Source organism: Equus asinus, chromosome 6, assembly GCF_041296235.1.
Source record: "Equus asinus isolate D_3611 breed Donkey chromosome 6, EquAss-T2T_v2, whole genome shotgun sequence".
Taxonomy (NCBI): Eukaryota; Metazoa; Chordata; class Mammalia; order Perissodactyla; family Equidae; genus Equus; species Equus asinus.
The window spans coordinates 41,709,722-41,725,045 of NC_091795.1; the positions used below are offsets into that span (position 1 = coordinate 41,709,722).

General features: G+C 38.6%; 1 protein-coding gene across 5 annotated transcripts in view; it reads left to right on the forward strand.

The window, feature by feature from the left end:
• EXOC6B (exocyst complex component 6B) overlaps positions 1 to 15,324 on the forward strand; it is a 578,067-nt gene that overhangs the window by 431,883 nt on the left and 130,860 nt on the right. For all 5 annotated transcript variants that reach the window (XM_070511980.1, XM_014836646.3, XM_014836648.3 and 2 more), the window contains one exon: positions 822 to 895. In XM_070511980.1, coding sequence (XP_070368081.1) covers positions 822 to 895 — 74 coding nt within the window. The remainder of the gene's footprint in view (positions 1 to 821; positions 896 to 15,324) is intronic.

Below are 15,324 nucleotides of genomic sequence, written 5' to 3' on the forward strand. Positions count from 1 at the left end.
AGAGTCGTAAACTGAGTGTGTACCCAAGGCGCTACTGTAAATTGCAAATAACATTCATGCGGTCTCTTTGACCTAAGACTAAATTGGGATAGAGGAAAGAGAATAAAGAATTTTCGAGAAGTAGAAGTCAAGAACAAAGTTTACGCTCGAAGGATGGACGTGTGCAAATGTTCTCTAAGTTTTTGCAGTGAGATTTATTTAGATGGACCTTTTCACGTCTGCCAATACTCCTTTGCTTAAGAGCCAAGCACTAGATTGGGGCAGCCTCTGCTGCTGGGGCGTGTGTTTGTTGGCAATAATGCACTCATGAGATAATACAAATAATCAGTGAGGGAATAATTAATGATGTGGCAGGGAATATTTTTTGATAAATGCTTGGGGAATGAGGTGACAGGCGTGAAATTAGAAAATTCCTTCAGCGATCTAAAATATAAATAGCTTTCGGAACTGAAAAGAGTTTCACAGCTGAAGATTTTATTGTGTTGAGAGGAAAAACTTTTTTCTCTCCCCCACTCCCTCCTCCTTTGCAAGTTGTTTGTCCATTCACAAAACAAATACTCTGAAGCCTAGCACGGCTCATGGGAATAAATTTCAGGTCGAATTAGTACAGTTTCCTTGCTGTCAGGATGCTGGAATTAATGGTGTTTTGATGACACGAATTTTGAAGGGCAAACAAAGAAGCTGAAGGGAGAGAGACATGACTCCTTAGAAGCTTGGTCCTCCTCTCCCCCAGCCTCTCTTGTCTTCCCTGTCATCCGTCTGCCAATCTCCCTGTCCATGGTTAGTTAAAGGCGCTTTTTATCCTCCTTTCTTTCCCACAGAGTTTGCCAGATCCGGCCCGGTGCCTGGGTTCCAGGAGGACACGCTGCAGTTGGCCTTCATCGACTTGAGACAAGTAAGTCTTTGTGTTTTTGTTTTTTGTTTTTCTTTTAAGATGTGTGACTGAAGACCATCAGGTCTTAAGGAAAACGGGAGGGGTGGGGGATTGGCGTTGGCGATTCACACTGGAGACCTAAGGGTTTTCCCCTGTGTTTGAGGCTACCTCTTTTATTTAGCTATCTGGGATCCTTAGCTATGGTGGAGTTAAAGGTTTTGTGGGTAGAAGGGAAGGCAGGAGGTGGGAGGAGGGACCCAGAGAGTAGAGAGACTCAAGTGACCCTCAAGTGATGTGACCCATTGTGCTATAGTTGGCTTCTGCAGACACAGCAAAAAGATAACTCAGCAAACCAATGCTAAGCAGGTGCACTGATGCAGAGACCGCCTGCCTGGAGAACTTTTGTTTGCAGATAATGAGGGCAGCAGCATTTAAGGAAAATGAAATATTTTATATTCTAGATTGCTGGTTTGGTTTGTTGACTTTTTTCTGTTCCCTTAGTCTTCCCATCCCCTCCTTTGTAGAATGTGGTCAGCCGTGAGTGACTAAGTCATTTTAGAAGATGATTAGCAAAGACCCTGACCAGTCATGCTAACCTGACAGGTAACCCTATTTAGTGTGATGAAAGCTGGTCTTAGGCACCTGAGCTTTGCAAGCCCATAAGACAGAAAGAGTCATTCTCTCGGGCAGTTGCTTGCAGATTGAAATGGGTGGGTTGGTAGGCCTTGGTGGTTTGGGTATAGAGGAGCAGGATGGGTGGGGGCCGAAAGACCGAGAGAGTTAACTGGGCTCTGTCATCTCTTCACTCTGAAGATGGATGGGGTTGGATAGAAAGTGTGAATGAAGTTAGAATCAATGACTGATGCTTCTCTCCTATTAAAACAATCTTTTTTTTTTTTGTCTGTTTTAAAAAAGGGGCTGGCTTTGTTTCTCCTGCCATAATGATGCAGTGCCTCTTGTTTTCAGAGCTGACATAGTTTGCATTCTGAAAACTTTTAGATGCCCAGGGTATTTCTTAAAGCTGTAGGACCCCTTGTATCGGTAGTCTCCTTACCACTGTGACTTGATTCATGCTGGAACAGCTTTTAACCCGTAATGGATGGCCTGAGCTACTCCTAAATCCTTGTGGATGGGTAGTGTAATCTGTCATCTGATGACAATTCTGGAAAGCCCTGTTAAGCAGAAAACAGAAAATTGTGTCTCTTTAAACCCGCCAAAGTTTGAGGATTCAGGCTGCGTCCCAGAAACGTGTGTCAACTTAATATTTGGGACTGGGGGTGGCGGGGTGGGGGGGAGGGCGCGGTTCTCTTACACATAAAGGCTTTCCCAGCATGGTCACAAATGAAGCTGAGTATCACTTAAGACCTTCCACCTGTGGATTCAGCAGCTCAACCGAGGCATTCAGGTTTTAACCCCTTGGCTGATATAAGACTGAAAGATTAGGGTTTTGTAGAGTGGTATCTGTTGGACTTTACCCCTGCATTTCTTCTCAGAAACTTCTGAGTCAATTGGCTTTTCTTGGAAAGCAGAAATTGAATTTCATTGGAGAAACACATCCAAGGAAGAACATTTCCCTTCTCACTATTCATGAGAAGGAAGTGTAGTCATTCTCTCTAGTTTGTGGTTTTGGTCCCTATGGAAAGCAACTAGTGTTCACAGAAAATGTTAACTAAGGGAGTAAGTTAGAAAACACAGCCAAAATAAGGTGGATCTGAGCCGGGGATGAATGCTCAAGTACTTGTGAGCTCTCAGAGAGCACTGTTGTTTATGCTCAAGTTCCTATTTTCTATTACATTTCTGTTCTTGGAGTTCCTTTTATGATGTTTTAGCAGTAGAAACCCAAATTCCAAAATTTTACTAATAATGAAAGAGTATGCCTCTTCCTATTGAATCTATCTCCTAATTTCTATTTATGTCTGTCTCTATTAAAGCAGCTTAAATTTTCCTAACATTTTCGTTTGAAAAACTTTTCTAGCTCTCAGGCTGTGGCTCATTTTTACCAGGGCTCAGGTAGGTTTGAGTTATTGCAAGAAAAATGATCTTTCCACATCCTATGCTGAAAATATTTATCTCCTTGCAGTTCATCTTAGTCATTCTCATAACTTATTTAAAGTGAGCATCTTTTTAAAAGGAGACTTCTTCTGAACTATGGAGATGTTCAAACTACGAATAGGAAACCCAGGAGTGTATTTGCAAAGGAGATATCTTGACCTCAAATGAGGTGTGATTAAGTCCTTGAATATGTGTCCTTTTGCATGTACTCTTTGGAATCCTAAAATAGAGTTATGGGATTTTGGGGTTGGGGGCTAATCTTTAAAATCATGTAGTATAACCTTTGCTTGATACTTGAAACCCTGTATAACACCCCAGACTGTGCTTGAATATCCTCCTTGAAGAGAACTAACTGCTCCAAAGCAGCAAGGTCCGCTTTAGGACAATCTGATTATTAGAAAAATAGTTCTCAACTTGGCTAAAATCTGTCTCCCTTACCTTTGACCCTTTGACTCTTTATATTTTTATGAAGACATCCCCAATTTGGGGGATGGGCTTTCTATGCTGATTTATTGAGCTTCCTGTCTGCTAGTAATCGAGTCTTCTTTACATGTATCCTTATTACCCATTCCTCATCCAGTCTTTACAGGGTTGATTTTATGGACCAAAATTGGAAACTTTACTCTCTTTGGTCTACATTTTTCTTTTAGACGTATTATTAACGACACAGATTTTTATTCTAGCCTGTCTAAACCTTTTTAGGTCCTGATTCAGTTGTCCAGCTTATTAACTGATTCAACCGTTATTCCCTTTATAAGTCAAAGCTAACAGTATTAAATAAGAATGGCATAAGTGAAAGAAAGAAGTTAAAGTTAAGGCAAGTTATAGGATGCACATGCATGCAAGAGAGGGATCTGTCCCCAGTGCAGTGCAGCAAGGATATTCTTTTACTGTCATTGAGTGTATTTGTCTCATTAGTTTATGAGTATATTCATTCCGATCATGCTTTCATGTTCTCTTGCTTTAGAGTCTTTCAGACACTATCAATTGAATGATAATTTTTAAAATATTCAAAACGTGGAATATTTGATGAAATCATCTCTGTTTAGACTGTAACAGCAGAGTGTCATTTAAAAGCTATAAAATTTCATTAGGAAGCAAATTAGATGTAGATAGCAAAACTATTCATCCTTTCTCACCTGTCCTGTCTAGTCTCAATTTCCTACTTCTTAAGGAAAAGAGTGAAATGACATTTTGAATATACAAGCTTTCATGATATTTTACATTTGTATAGCACTTCAAAGTTAAAGTGCGTTTACATACATCTCTCATTTGTCAGATTTCTGGGTTCAGAAAACCTGCTGTTAATGATAATGTGAATGAGACAGTACAAATCAAAATCTCCTCTTTTGCCACTTTATACTTTCTAAATTTCCAAGTTGACAAAAGTAGGATTGCAACACAACTTCACATTCATATATCCAAAATAAGTGTAATTTTCTATCAAAATCCAAATTTGAGTTAATGCTAAGTCTTGAGAAGGGCAACTTAAGGGATCACTTATCAACTATTTTGGAGTGGCATGTACACTCCAAGTACTAATAATTGCTGGCTTTTAATGGTTCATAATTGGGAATAACACTATGGGGCCAGTAGTAGATTCTCAGTAGTTATTTGATTCTTTAACAGTAGTATGGTTTGCATTTTTCTTCTGTTGTTAAATATTAAGTAGATAATGCTGATGAACACCAGAATTTGAACTTCAGTTGGTTTTTATTTCAGTTTATTTTATCAAACTCTGAGTGCCTACTATGGACAAAGCACAACCTAGGTGCTATGGGGGTACACAAATAAATATAATATAGCCTCTGTCCTCCAGGAGCAAAGAGGTGATCAGCAAATACTTGATTCTAATACAAGGCACACTGTGATGAGTTTTACACTGGAAGGGTGAAGCCATTGTGTATGTTTCAGTTATTTCAGCAGCTTTTGCTGCATAATAAATCACCCCAAAATGTATTGTCTTAAAACAAGAACCATTTATTTAGCTCAGGTTTTTACAGATTGGCAGTTTAGGATAGGTTCAGTGAGCTTAGTCATACCTTGAAGTCAGCTGCCGGATTGGCTAGGGAGTGCCTGGTTTAGGATGCCTTAGTTGGGTCGACTCTTCTCTGTTCCACATGATCTCCCAGCCATCAGTAGCCTAACTCAGGCTTATTCACACAGCATCTTGGCAAGGTTCCAAGAGAGCAAGAGGAGAAATGTGCGGACCCCTTGAGGCCTGCACTTGGAACTAGCAAACCATCATTTCCACCACATTCTGTTGGCTAGAGCTGGTCACAAGGCCAGCCCAAATTCAAGGAATGGAGACATACATTCCAGCTGATACTCTAGTTGCAATATAAGACTATTATATTAATGATGCAAAATAAACAATGCAAATCAGGAGTAAGATTGTATCTGTCTCCCATCCAAGTACTAACCAGGCCTGACCCTGCTTAGCTTCCGAGATCAGACGATCGGGCGCGTTCAGGGTGGTATGGCCGTAGGAAGTAAGATTGTATCTGTAAGTGCAAAGTGGAAAGATCTTTGTGGGCCTAAGTAGTTGTAAATATTTTATGAAAAAGGTGGACAGTTAAACTGAAAGAAAATTAGGCATTGATGAGGGAAGAAGCTATTTCAAGCACAGAAAATAAAAAATAACTTTTGTTTTGTTTACAAATGTATGTGTGTTGATATAACTAGACTCTAGACTATCTTTCCTCCTTTAAATATTAGGCTAATCTCTTTAAATCCCCATTTCTTAATTTCTCTTTATTCCTTAATTTTACTGTTCAGCTTCCTTTTGGAACTCTTTTTTTTATAGCCTATATTTCTCCTCATCAAATGCTGCTTATTGTGGGCTACTCTGAAACATTTCACGTTTCTGTTATTCACATTTATTATGAGGGAATCTTAACTTCCTCAAATAATTATTTACATTATTTGTTTAATTTATGGCAGTTCACCTTACGTATTGTGTAACAGAAAAAGGTTTCAGTGTGTTCTTTTCTTTAGTAACATCACATTATTTTCTATTCCTTGGCCACAGCTGTTATTTACTTGCCATATATGTAGGTTTTCATAAAGCTGAATGAACTAAGTTGTGACATTGCATCAGATCTCCTGAATGGTGCTTGTTGGCAACGAGTCTTATACAGCAAAGCCATCCCAAGATATCTATGGCTTTTTTTAGATTGAGCTGGTGACATTCCCTCTAGGCCAGTTATTCCCCAATTTCTAAACCTTCAGTCTAAAGTAAACACAGTGCATTTCCATTGCAGGCATTTACTTGCCTTGCAAACAACTATAGGACCTAAGAGAAATACTTGTGTATTTCTTTGAAGATGTTGAACAAATTGTGATGCTATTCCTGTTGGAAGTATATAGGCCAAATCAGTACCATCACTTAGTTAACATCAGGGAAGAAACCTGAGAAAAACTCAAGAACCAAATTGTGTAGAACTGCTCCTCCTATTTCCCATCCTTTCTTGATCCTATTCAATAAAATTTTAGGTTTTGCATCAAATTGCCTTCCCTTTTCTTTTGCCCTGCTCCCAAGTCTGATGAACAACATTCCCACTAAGAGGAACATTCTTGCTTTGCTTGACTGCTGTTGGCTCACGTGGAAAAATCTTAACTTTGCTTAATAATCACTTATATTTTAGCTTCAATAGAACACTCATTTATATTAAACACTAATTTTGTGTGATATAGCACGTAACAAAATGATATGTAGTTGATAGGGTGTAACCAGTCTAAACAACCCCTAACCGGGAGACTACATAGGAGGCGGGTGGGTAGGGCAGGCCCGCATCTTAAGAGGCCTCAGCTGTCAGTCTTCATCACAACCCTTGAATTGTATTTAACAGGAAGAGAGGGTATGTCCTACATGTACTTCTTAATACTGGTCCCTAACCTGCTGGAATGTAATTTGGGGTTTTTTTGCAGGGGGAGGGTGGCCTGTAGTTTTCCCGGGTATTTACTGAGCAGTTGTCAACAAGTTTTGGTGCAGAAGACGTGAGGTGTGGGGTTAGGTAGTAGGAGAAAGATTTTATGAAAGGATATTCTTGGAGGAAAATAGAGAGAGTGGTTTGTGAACCCTCTAGTAGTGACGTGTATGGATTGGTAATGTCAGTAGAAATATTCTCCAAGTGCTCAACTGAAATATTTGTTGACTTTCAGATTGTGAATGATTTTGAATAACATCTTGTAAAATGGAGTCATCTGCACCAGAGTCAGAAATCAAACAGTTTGATAACTCATGAAACTGGAAGATGTCATTGCTATGACTAGTGTGGATGGTGGGGTTGGAAGGAATGGTTTAAGCCATAAAGCACGTTATCTTGGAAAAGAATATCTGCACCACCGATGTGGTAGCATATCTATGTGGGTAGCATGTAGATGCTGAGTAGATGTCATTTGAGAAGTGAAATCCAGAGTCGTCAAAGGCATTTAGTGATTAGAAGAGGATGGAGTAATATATGAGACCACCTGCACAGATCTCTGTGAGGTACAGAGCCACTAAAAGTTCCTGAAGACCATAGTCCATGTCTTAACTTAGGCACAGCGTGCAATTGGATATAAAGACCTCTCTCATCAGAGATTATTCATTCAGCAGTGTGCCTAGCACTGTTATAGTGGGTATAGTGGTAGAGTGGGCATAGTACAGGGAATAAAACATGGTCCCTGCCTTCGTGGAGGTTATATTTCTTGTGTAATTTGCCCAGGCTTGTAAAACAGCCCATTTTAATATTCTTCTCTTCCCAAACTCTCTTCAGGTGGCCCTGGTGCTTCAAGGGGATGCTACTTTGTCTAGATTTTGATTTTTTTTTTTTTTTGTATTCGTGCTGTGTTGGTCAGTTTTAGGAGCAGCTGCAGAGTTTTCTGGCAAGATCCTCAGGACAAGGCCAAGTCTGCTGTACACTGATACACAGACTTTCAGAAAATAACTTTTAGCTATGGTTTGGCAGCCTGGCATAAATAAGATGGTCAACTTGAAACACTTCAAAAGGTAGTCTTTTGGTTTTTGAAAGCAGGGTTTTCTGTTTGTATTGACAAAATTGTTTGGCCCAAATTTTTTTAACAGATACCTATAATCTTCAGAGTGATCCCTTTAAACCCAAAAGAAGCTCTGACAGCAAATAATTCCTATTCCTGAGAAGGGGAGAGCTAACACCTTTGGTTCTGGTTCTGTAAAAAATACAAATAGGAACACTTCTGAGAATAGACTGCACTGAGCTAGACCTTTGAGCCAAGGCTAGATCAGCATATACAAGGATGGGGCACAGATGAATAAGGTCTCCAGCTATTGGGATAATGCTGCAGCCTCTTGCAAACCAGATATATCTCTTAACCTGCTTGGGACATTAGTAGTAACTACAGACATCATGGAAAATTTATAGAAGGAATCGCCAGTAATATGTAACACATTCTGGGATTTGCTGAATGTCCTTGGTTGGTTGGAGGAGAATCTGTTCTAGAACTGCTAAGACTTTGTCTCACCTCATACCAGCCTGTTTACTGGGGAGGAGGTGAGTTCAGAAATTTTGTTTCAGGGCTTTTTTTGATTTAACACAGAATCCACTTTTTCCAGACCGGGATCTCATGAAATAATGTCCAAGCAGAGTACAACTCTTTGGTATAGAAAATCATCTAAGGTGTCATTTAAGCGCTGGGGAAAGACCTAGGGCCAAATAACATCATAGTGTATTAGGAAGGCCTTTTTCTATTCATTATCCTCTCACTATGGAAATCATTTTAGCAACTCAGAGGTCTAATTTCTTCAAGTCTCGTTGAGTTGTTTCAGGAGGTTGGGAATCAGAGGAAGGGGAACAAGCATTAGTAGTGGATGCTAACCACATTGAGAACGTGGTAGTCTTAAGAGAGGTAAGCTCCTCATTGGTGTTTTAAAGTAAAGAACAGTTAGGGTCTTTGAAGGGAAAGTGGGAGATCTGATGAACTTCACCATGTATTTTCCAGGGGCTTTGCTTTTCCTCAGAAAGGAAGGACACCTACTGAACAGGAATGTAGGTGACAGACACGTGGTTCTTTACACAGTTGTGTTTAGGAGAGACCTAGCTCCTGAGCCTCTTTGAGGGACCTCTGCTTTAGACAGTTTCTATGTCTGGAAATAGTACTCATAAATGACAGGCTCTGTGGACCCTGTCAGTGTCTTTAAACTGGATTAGTGGTGGATATGTGGAGGCAAGCAGTGGGTGAAGGACCTTCAGTTAGGAGCAGTTGTGGACAATCTTTTGGGTAGCAAGAGACCAAGCACCAGGCTTTTAATATATATTCCCATGAATATTACATTGGGTTTGGTCTTTGACTCATGAGCCTCCCAGGCTAACATTGTTCATTGTCACTGTCAATCCATGTTGGCACAGTCTTGAGTTAGATGGGAAGTCTAATCTAAAGCTTAATCACCAGAGTTGTCCAGCACTTCCTGCTTTGACCCAGAGGCAGAGCCCTGCCACTAACAGGTTCCACTAGAGTATAGAGCAGCCTTTCCAGTAGATGTTAGAAGAACCTTTTTCAGAAGAGTGATTCTGGTCTTGACAACCCTCTTTTCCTCTAATAGAAGAACTGTAACTTTTAATGTGGGCAGGGAGCCAGCATCATTCTAGGTAGCTTCATAGCAAAGTCTGTGAGTTCAGAGGCTAGAGTTTCATTCCATTTCATCAGCTCTTGTCTGAAGAGCTGATAAGTACGGCACAGTAAGCCACCTGGCAATTTCTACCTTAGCTCATAGAAAGCACTGGTGATCCCCTCATGCTATATCATAAGAGACCTAGGTAATCTGTGAGACTAGCTGCTAGGCTAGCCTGAGATACTGCATCTGTCTCTGCTTCTCCCAACAAGTCAAGCCTCAGGAACTCAGGAGGTTTCTCCCTTACCTCAACACACAGCATAAATATGTATATCCACAAACCTGGAATTTATGAATTTCTGAGACAATCAGATCTTCAGGAAAAAGGACAGGAGAGTCATCACCAATGAATTTCCCTGGGAGTAGCAGTGATATCAGAGGCTGTTGTGGCAGTGCTGGTTGAATTAAAACCTAATAGGTTCTGAACACAAGTCTCATCTCCATTAACTAAACTGTCTAGTGTGCTAGAGGACACTCACAGGCCAAGGAAAGGGCACCAGAGCCAGGCCTTGGAACTAATTTCTAACCAGTGCATCCTACTGATAGCCACTGGAGGGCAGCAGAGAGTGACCACAAAGGGCTGGATTTAGGAAATTGGGGCATGTTTCCATTTGCCAAGAAAGAAGCCCCCTCAGCTGTGAGGGAATTAGCTACCTGGGAGCCACAGTTACAGGCATAGGCCTCTGGGGAACAAGGACCAAAAAAAGCATCCAGAACCCTGATCTGAAGGTTAAAACTCTCCTTCTAGGCAAGTTCGGGAATCAGGAATGGGTAAAGAAATAAGGTAGGACTGACTGTGAAAGGGGAACCAGACAGTATCAGTGAAGTAGGGAACCAAAAGGACAGTCTAAAGTGTCAAGTTCCAAGGGGGCAGGCAAAGATGGAACAGGAACCAAATGAAAGAAAGAACTACAGTGGGAGGCAAGCCAGAATGAGTGAGTTGAGGAGGCAAGGGTACAGTCAGGAGAGACTGATTCCCTAAGGCAGCCGTAGCCAGGAAGGGGCCTTCTGTAGGGTGTGGATCAGCAAGGGGGAGCTGCAAAGGACCAGTTTCAGACACAAACAACAATATCTATGGGACTCTCATCTCTTAAAGTAGCTCCTCCTTGTTTAGCCAGGATCACTTCTTTCTTGGTCTTTCTCGATTTCAAGAACAAAATAACTTGTTGAAAATGTGGAGTGAGAGAGAGATGATATGACATTCTAAGATGTGACTAAGGGATTCTTATCATGAAATGAAATTGAACTTGGACATGAAGACTGTCTGGATAGCAATGGTGTAAAAGGACAGCTCACTTTCCTAAGATAGCTTCAGATGTTCTCTTTTCGTATTTTATACTGTCACGTTTGCTAAGAATATCCTGTGGAAAAGAAAAACTGGCTGTGGTGACTAGTTATATAGGCAAGATCCCAATCAATCCAAAAACTTAGGATCTGTTCCCAGTGGGTTAGCAGGGAGCTGTTTGGAGTCTCTTCTAAATGCTGAGCACTTAGCAGTTTTCCAAACTCTTTAAGTATGGAGAAAGAAAACTCTGTCTTGGCCTATTAAACTTCTAGTGTCTCGCTGCTTTGTCTCAACCGCCTAAACATCAAGAAAATGAGAGTCCTGTACCCACAAATTCCAGGAGCCCTGTAACGGGTGTTAGGACAGCATAGTGGTTAAAAAGTTTGGAATTGGAAAGACCTGGGTTACTAGCTGTGACATTTGGCAAATTGTTCAACCACTCTAAGATATAGTTTCCTACTGTCTTTGATTATATGCTTACCAAATATTAAGTAACATAATTACAATATCTTATTTAATGCTTACTCCAGCATTACAAGCCTTGTAAATCTTCATTTTTATAGATTAGGATCTGTTTACAGTAGGTTATTTCATAAATATACCAGATGAATGACTAAATAATGATATATCCATATAAAGAAATAAAAAGGAATAAACTATTGATACATCCAATTCTAGAATTTACATAAAATTCTAGAAAATGCAATCTAATCTATAGTGACAGAGTAGATCAGTGGTTGCTTGGGGGTGAAGGGACAGGACTGACTACAAAGAAGCACAAAAGAGTTTCTGTGGAGGAAGAAATGTTCCTGGTGGTGGTGGTTACCTAGGTATATGTATTTGTCAAGATTCTTGGAACTCTATGCTTAAAGTAGGTTCATTTTATTGTATATAAAACTGATTTTAAAAGTAGCAGTCTAAAAAGCTCATATAAAATTCTAGAATATTATATAAAATCCTTTGTGTCTGGCTCCTTTCATTCAGCATAGTGTTTTGAGATGCATCCATGGTATTAGATGTATCAATAGTTCATTCCTTTTTATTGATGAGTGATATTTCTTTATGTGGATATATCATAGTTTATTTAGTCATTCACCTGCTATAGTTGTGAGCATTTTGTTGTTTCCAGTTTTGTACTATTATAAATGAGGCTGTTATGAACATTCATGTACAAGTGCTTACATGGATATATGTTTTTATTTCTCTTGGGTATACTAGGAGTGGAATTGTTGGATCAATGGTAAGTGCATGTTTAACTTTGTTTTTTTCACGTCGAATTGTTTTCCAGTGTGGTTGTACCATTTTTCCTACCCACCAGTGCTCAGTGAGAGTTCCAGTTGTTCCACATCCTCTTCAACACTTGATGCAAGTCTTTTACATTTGTTGGTTTATTGAGGCATAAATTACATATAGTAAAATTCATCCTTCTTACATATACAGGTCTATAAATTTTTACAAACTTAAGCAAGTTGTGTAACCGCCACCAAAATCAAGATACAGAATATTTCCCTTACTCAAAAAATTATTTTATGTGTCTCTGTAATGAGTCTCCTCTTCCCACTTCCAGCTCCTGGCAATGATTACTCTGGTCTCTGATGCTATGGTTTTGTCATATAAATAGAATCATACTCTTAATTTGACCTCCTTCACTTAGCATAATGCTTTTGAGATTCATCCATATTGTTGCAAATAGTAGTAGTCTGTTCATTTTTATTGCAGAATAGTCTTCCATTATAGAGATTATTGGTTTACTCATTCGCCAGTTGATGAATATTTAGATTGTTCCCAGTTTGGGGATATCATGAATAAAGCCTAATAAATATGTAAAGGTTTTTATGTGGACATATGTTTTCGTTTCTCTAGAATAAATACTTGGGGTGGATTACTGAGTCGTATAGTAAGTGTACAGTGAACTTTGTGAGAAACTATCACTGTTTTCCAAAGTGACTTTACCATTTTCATTTTCACCAACAATATCTGAGAGTTGTGCTTGCTGTGCCCCTTGCTAATATTCGATGTTGTCAGTGTTTTTATTTGCACCGTTCTAATAGGTGTATAGCAGTATCTTGTGTTGGTTTTAATTGGCATTCCTGTGATGACTATTGATGCGGAGCATCATTTTGTGCACTTATTTGGCATCCGTACCTCTTCTTTTGTGACAATCTTTTGTCCAGTTTTCGAAATAATTCTTGAGTTGTAAAAGGTTTTTATATATTCTGGTCAGCAGTCAGTTATCAGATATGTGTTTAGCAACCATTTCTCCTAATCTGTGGCTTTTAGTTTTCTTAATAGTTCCTTTAAAAAGTTTGAGTTTTTTATTTTAATAACATGGTTCATAATGACATTTTTCTCCGTCATGGCTCATGCTCTATGTGTCCTATCTTAAGAAATTTTTGCCTAACCCAAAGTCGCTGATTATCTCCTGTGTTTTCTTCTAGGGGCTTGATAGTGTCAGGTCTTGCATTTAGGTCTTGGGTAATACATTTTGAGTTAATTTTTCAACGTGATGTAAGATATGGTCAAGGTTCATATTTTTATATAGAATGTACAGTTGCTCCAGCAGCATTTATTAAAAGGACTATGCTTTCTCCGTTGATTTGCCTTGATACCTTTGTCAAAAGTCAGTTGACCATATGTGCATTGTTCTATTTCTGGACTCTCCCTATTCTTTTCCATTGTTCTGTGTGTATATCCTTTTGCTATGTCTTGGTCTTACTTTTATATTAAGTCTTGAAATCAGATAGTATGATATGAGTCTTCTACTTTTACTTCTTTTTCAAAGTTGTTTTATTTATTTTAGGTTCTTTGTGTATATATTTTAGAATCAGCTTGTTGATTCTTACCAAAAAGCTTGCTGGAGTTTTGACTGCATTTTGTTGAATTCCTAGGTCAATTTGGGGAGAATTGACATTCTGACAGTATTGAGTCTTCTTATCTGTGTGCACGGTCTCTCTCTCCATTTATTTGTTTCTTTGATTTCTCTCATCAGTGCTTTGTAGTTTTCAGCAAATCTTGCACATATTTTGTTAGATTTATTCCACAGTATTTTGTGTTCATTGTAAATGGTATTGTTCTTTTACTGTCAGTTTTTAATCGTTCATTGCTAGTGTATGGAAACACAATTGGTTTTGTATGTTGACCTTGAATCTCAAACTTGCTAAACTCACTTATTAGATCTAGTAGTATTTTATACATTCTTTAGTGTTTTGTAGGTAGACAGTTATGGCATCTGTGGATAAAGACAGTTTTACTTCTTCCTTTCCAATCTAGCTGCCTTTTCTTTCTTGCCTTATTACACCAGGACCTTCGGTACAGTGTTAAATAGAAGTACTGAGAGCAGACATCCTTGCCTTGTTCCTGATCTTAATGGGGAAATATTCAGTCTTTCACCATTAAATATAGTGATGTGTGAGTTTTTTATGCCTTTCATCAGTTGAGAAATTTTCTTTTAATTCTTAATTTGCTTAGAGTTTTTGTTATGAATAGTACATCAGTTTTATATCCCATCATTTAATTAGCCATTACTATTTTTGAATTTGTTATTTCTAATGTTTTGTGTTCACATTTAAATTGTAATATACGTATTCATACTTAAAGCCTTTTTTTTAATCTGAATTACTCCTTAAGGTAATTTCTTTATGCAAGAGTTATAAAAACATTTTTATGGCTTTTAAATTATTGCTGGTTGCTGTAACAAAGAGTTATACCAAAGTAAAGTATACCTGGCATTGTCTTGATGCACTAGCTTTACAGTAGCCTCACTAATGTTGTCTATAAATTATAAATTTTAAGTTTTTGTTAACTTGATAGGTATAAGAGGGTACTTTTATATTTTTTTCCACATTTTTTTTACTACACATAAAAAATATCGAGTGGCTCATTGAACATCATAAGGGTATGAATTTACCAGTGTCCACTTTTCAGTTATTCTCACTGCCCTGTCCTATGGTAGGTGTTTTGCAATCTGAATTGGTGCATCTCTGATTCAGCTTTAGCTTATTATAAGCTGATAAGAAAGGCAAGACTGATGCTTCTAAAAAGTTAACTACTAGTAAAAACCAGCACATGATTAAGTGCCAAATCAATCAGCATGTATGAGTACAAAGCGGGGAGATATTGCTGCGCATTAGAAAGGATGATTCTTGCCTTTTTGGTTATTGTTTTCATGATGAGTCAGTAGGAAATGATTTTGTTTCTTAGTTTTATTTTGGTTGCTTAGTTTTTATAAAAGTGTTCTGTGACCAAAACATTTGAGATTCACTACTCATGGCATCTCTGAAAATCTAAGGAAATTTAATCTCATGCTAATAATAAATGTTCAAACCATTGCTTGGCTCCAGTGTTACTATAGAAAAGAGAAAATTAGTCTGCTCTTGGCTGGCAAAGTTAAGGTGTAACTTCTCTGTTTTCCAGCTGTGCTAAAAAATATGCTCAGAGGTTTAATCTAAAGATTGAGGTGTTCATCTAAGCCAAACATCAATC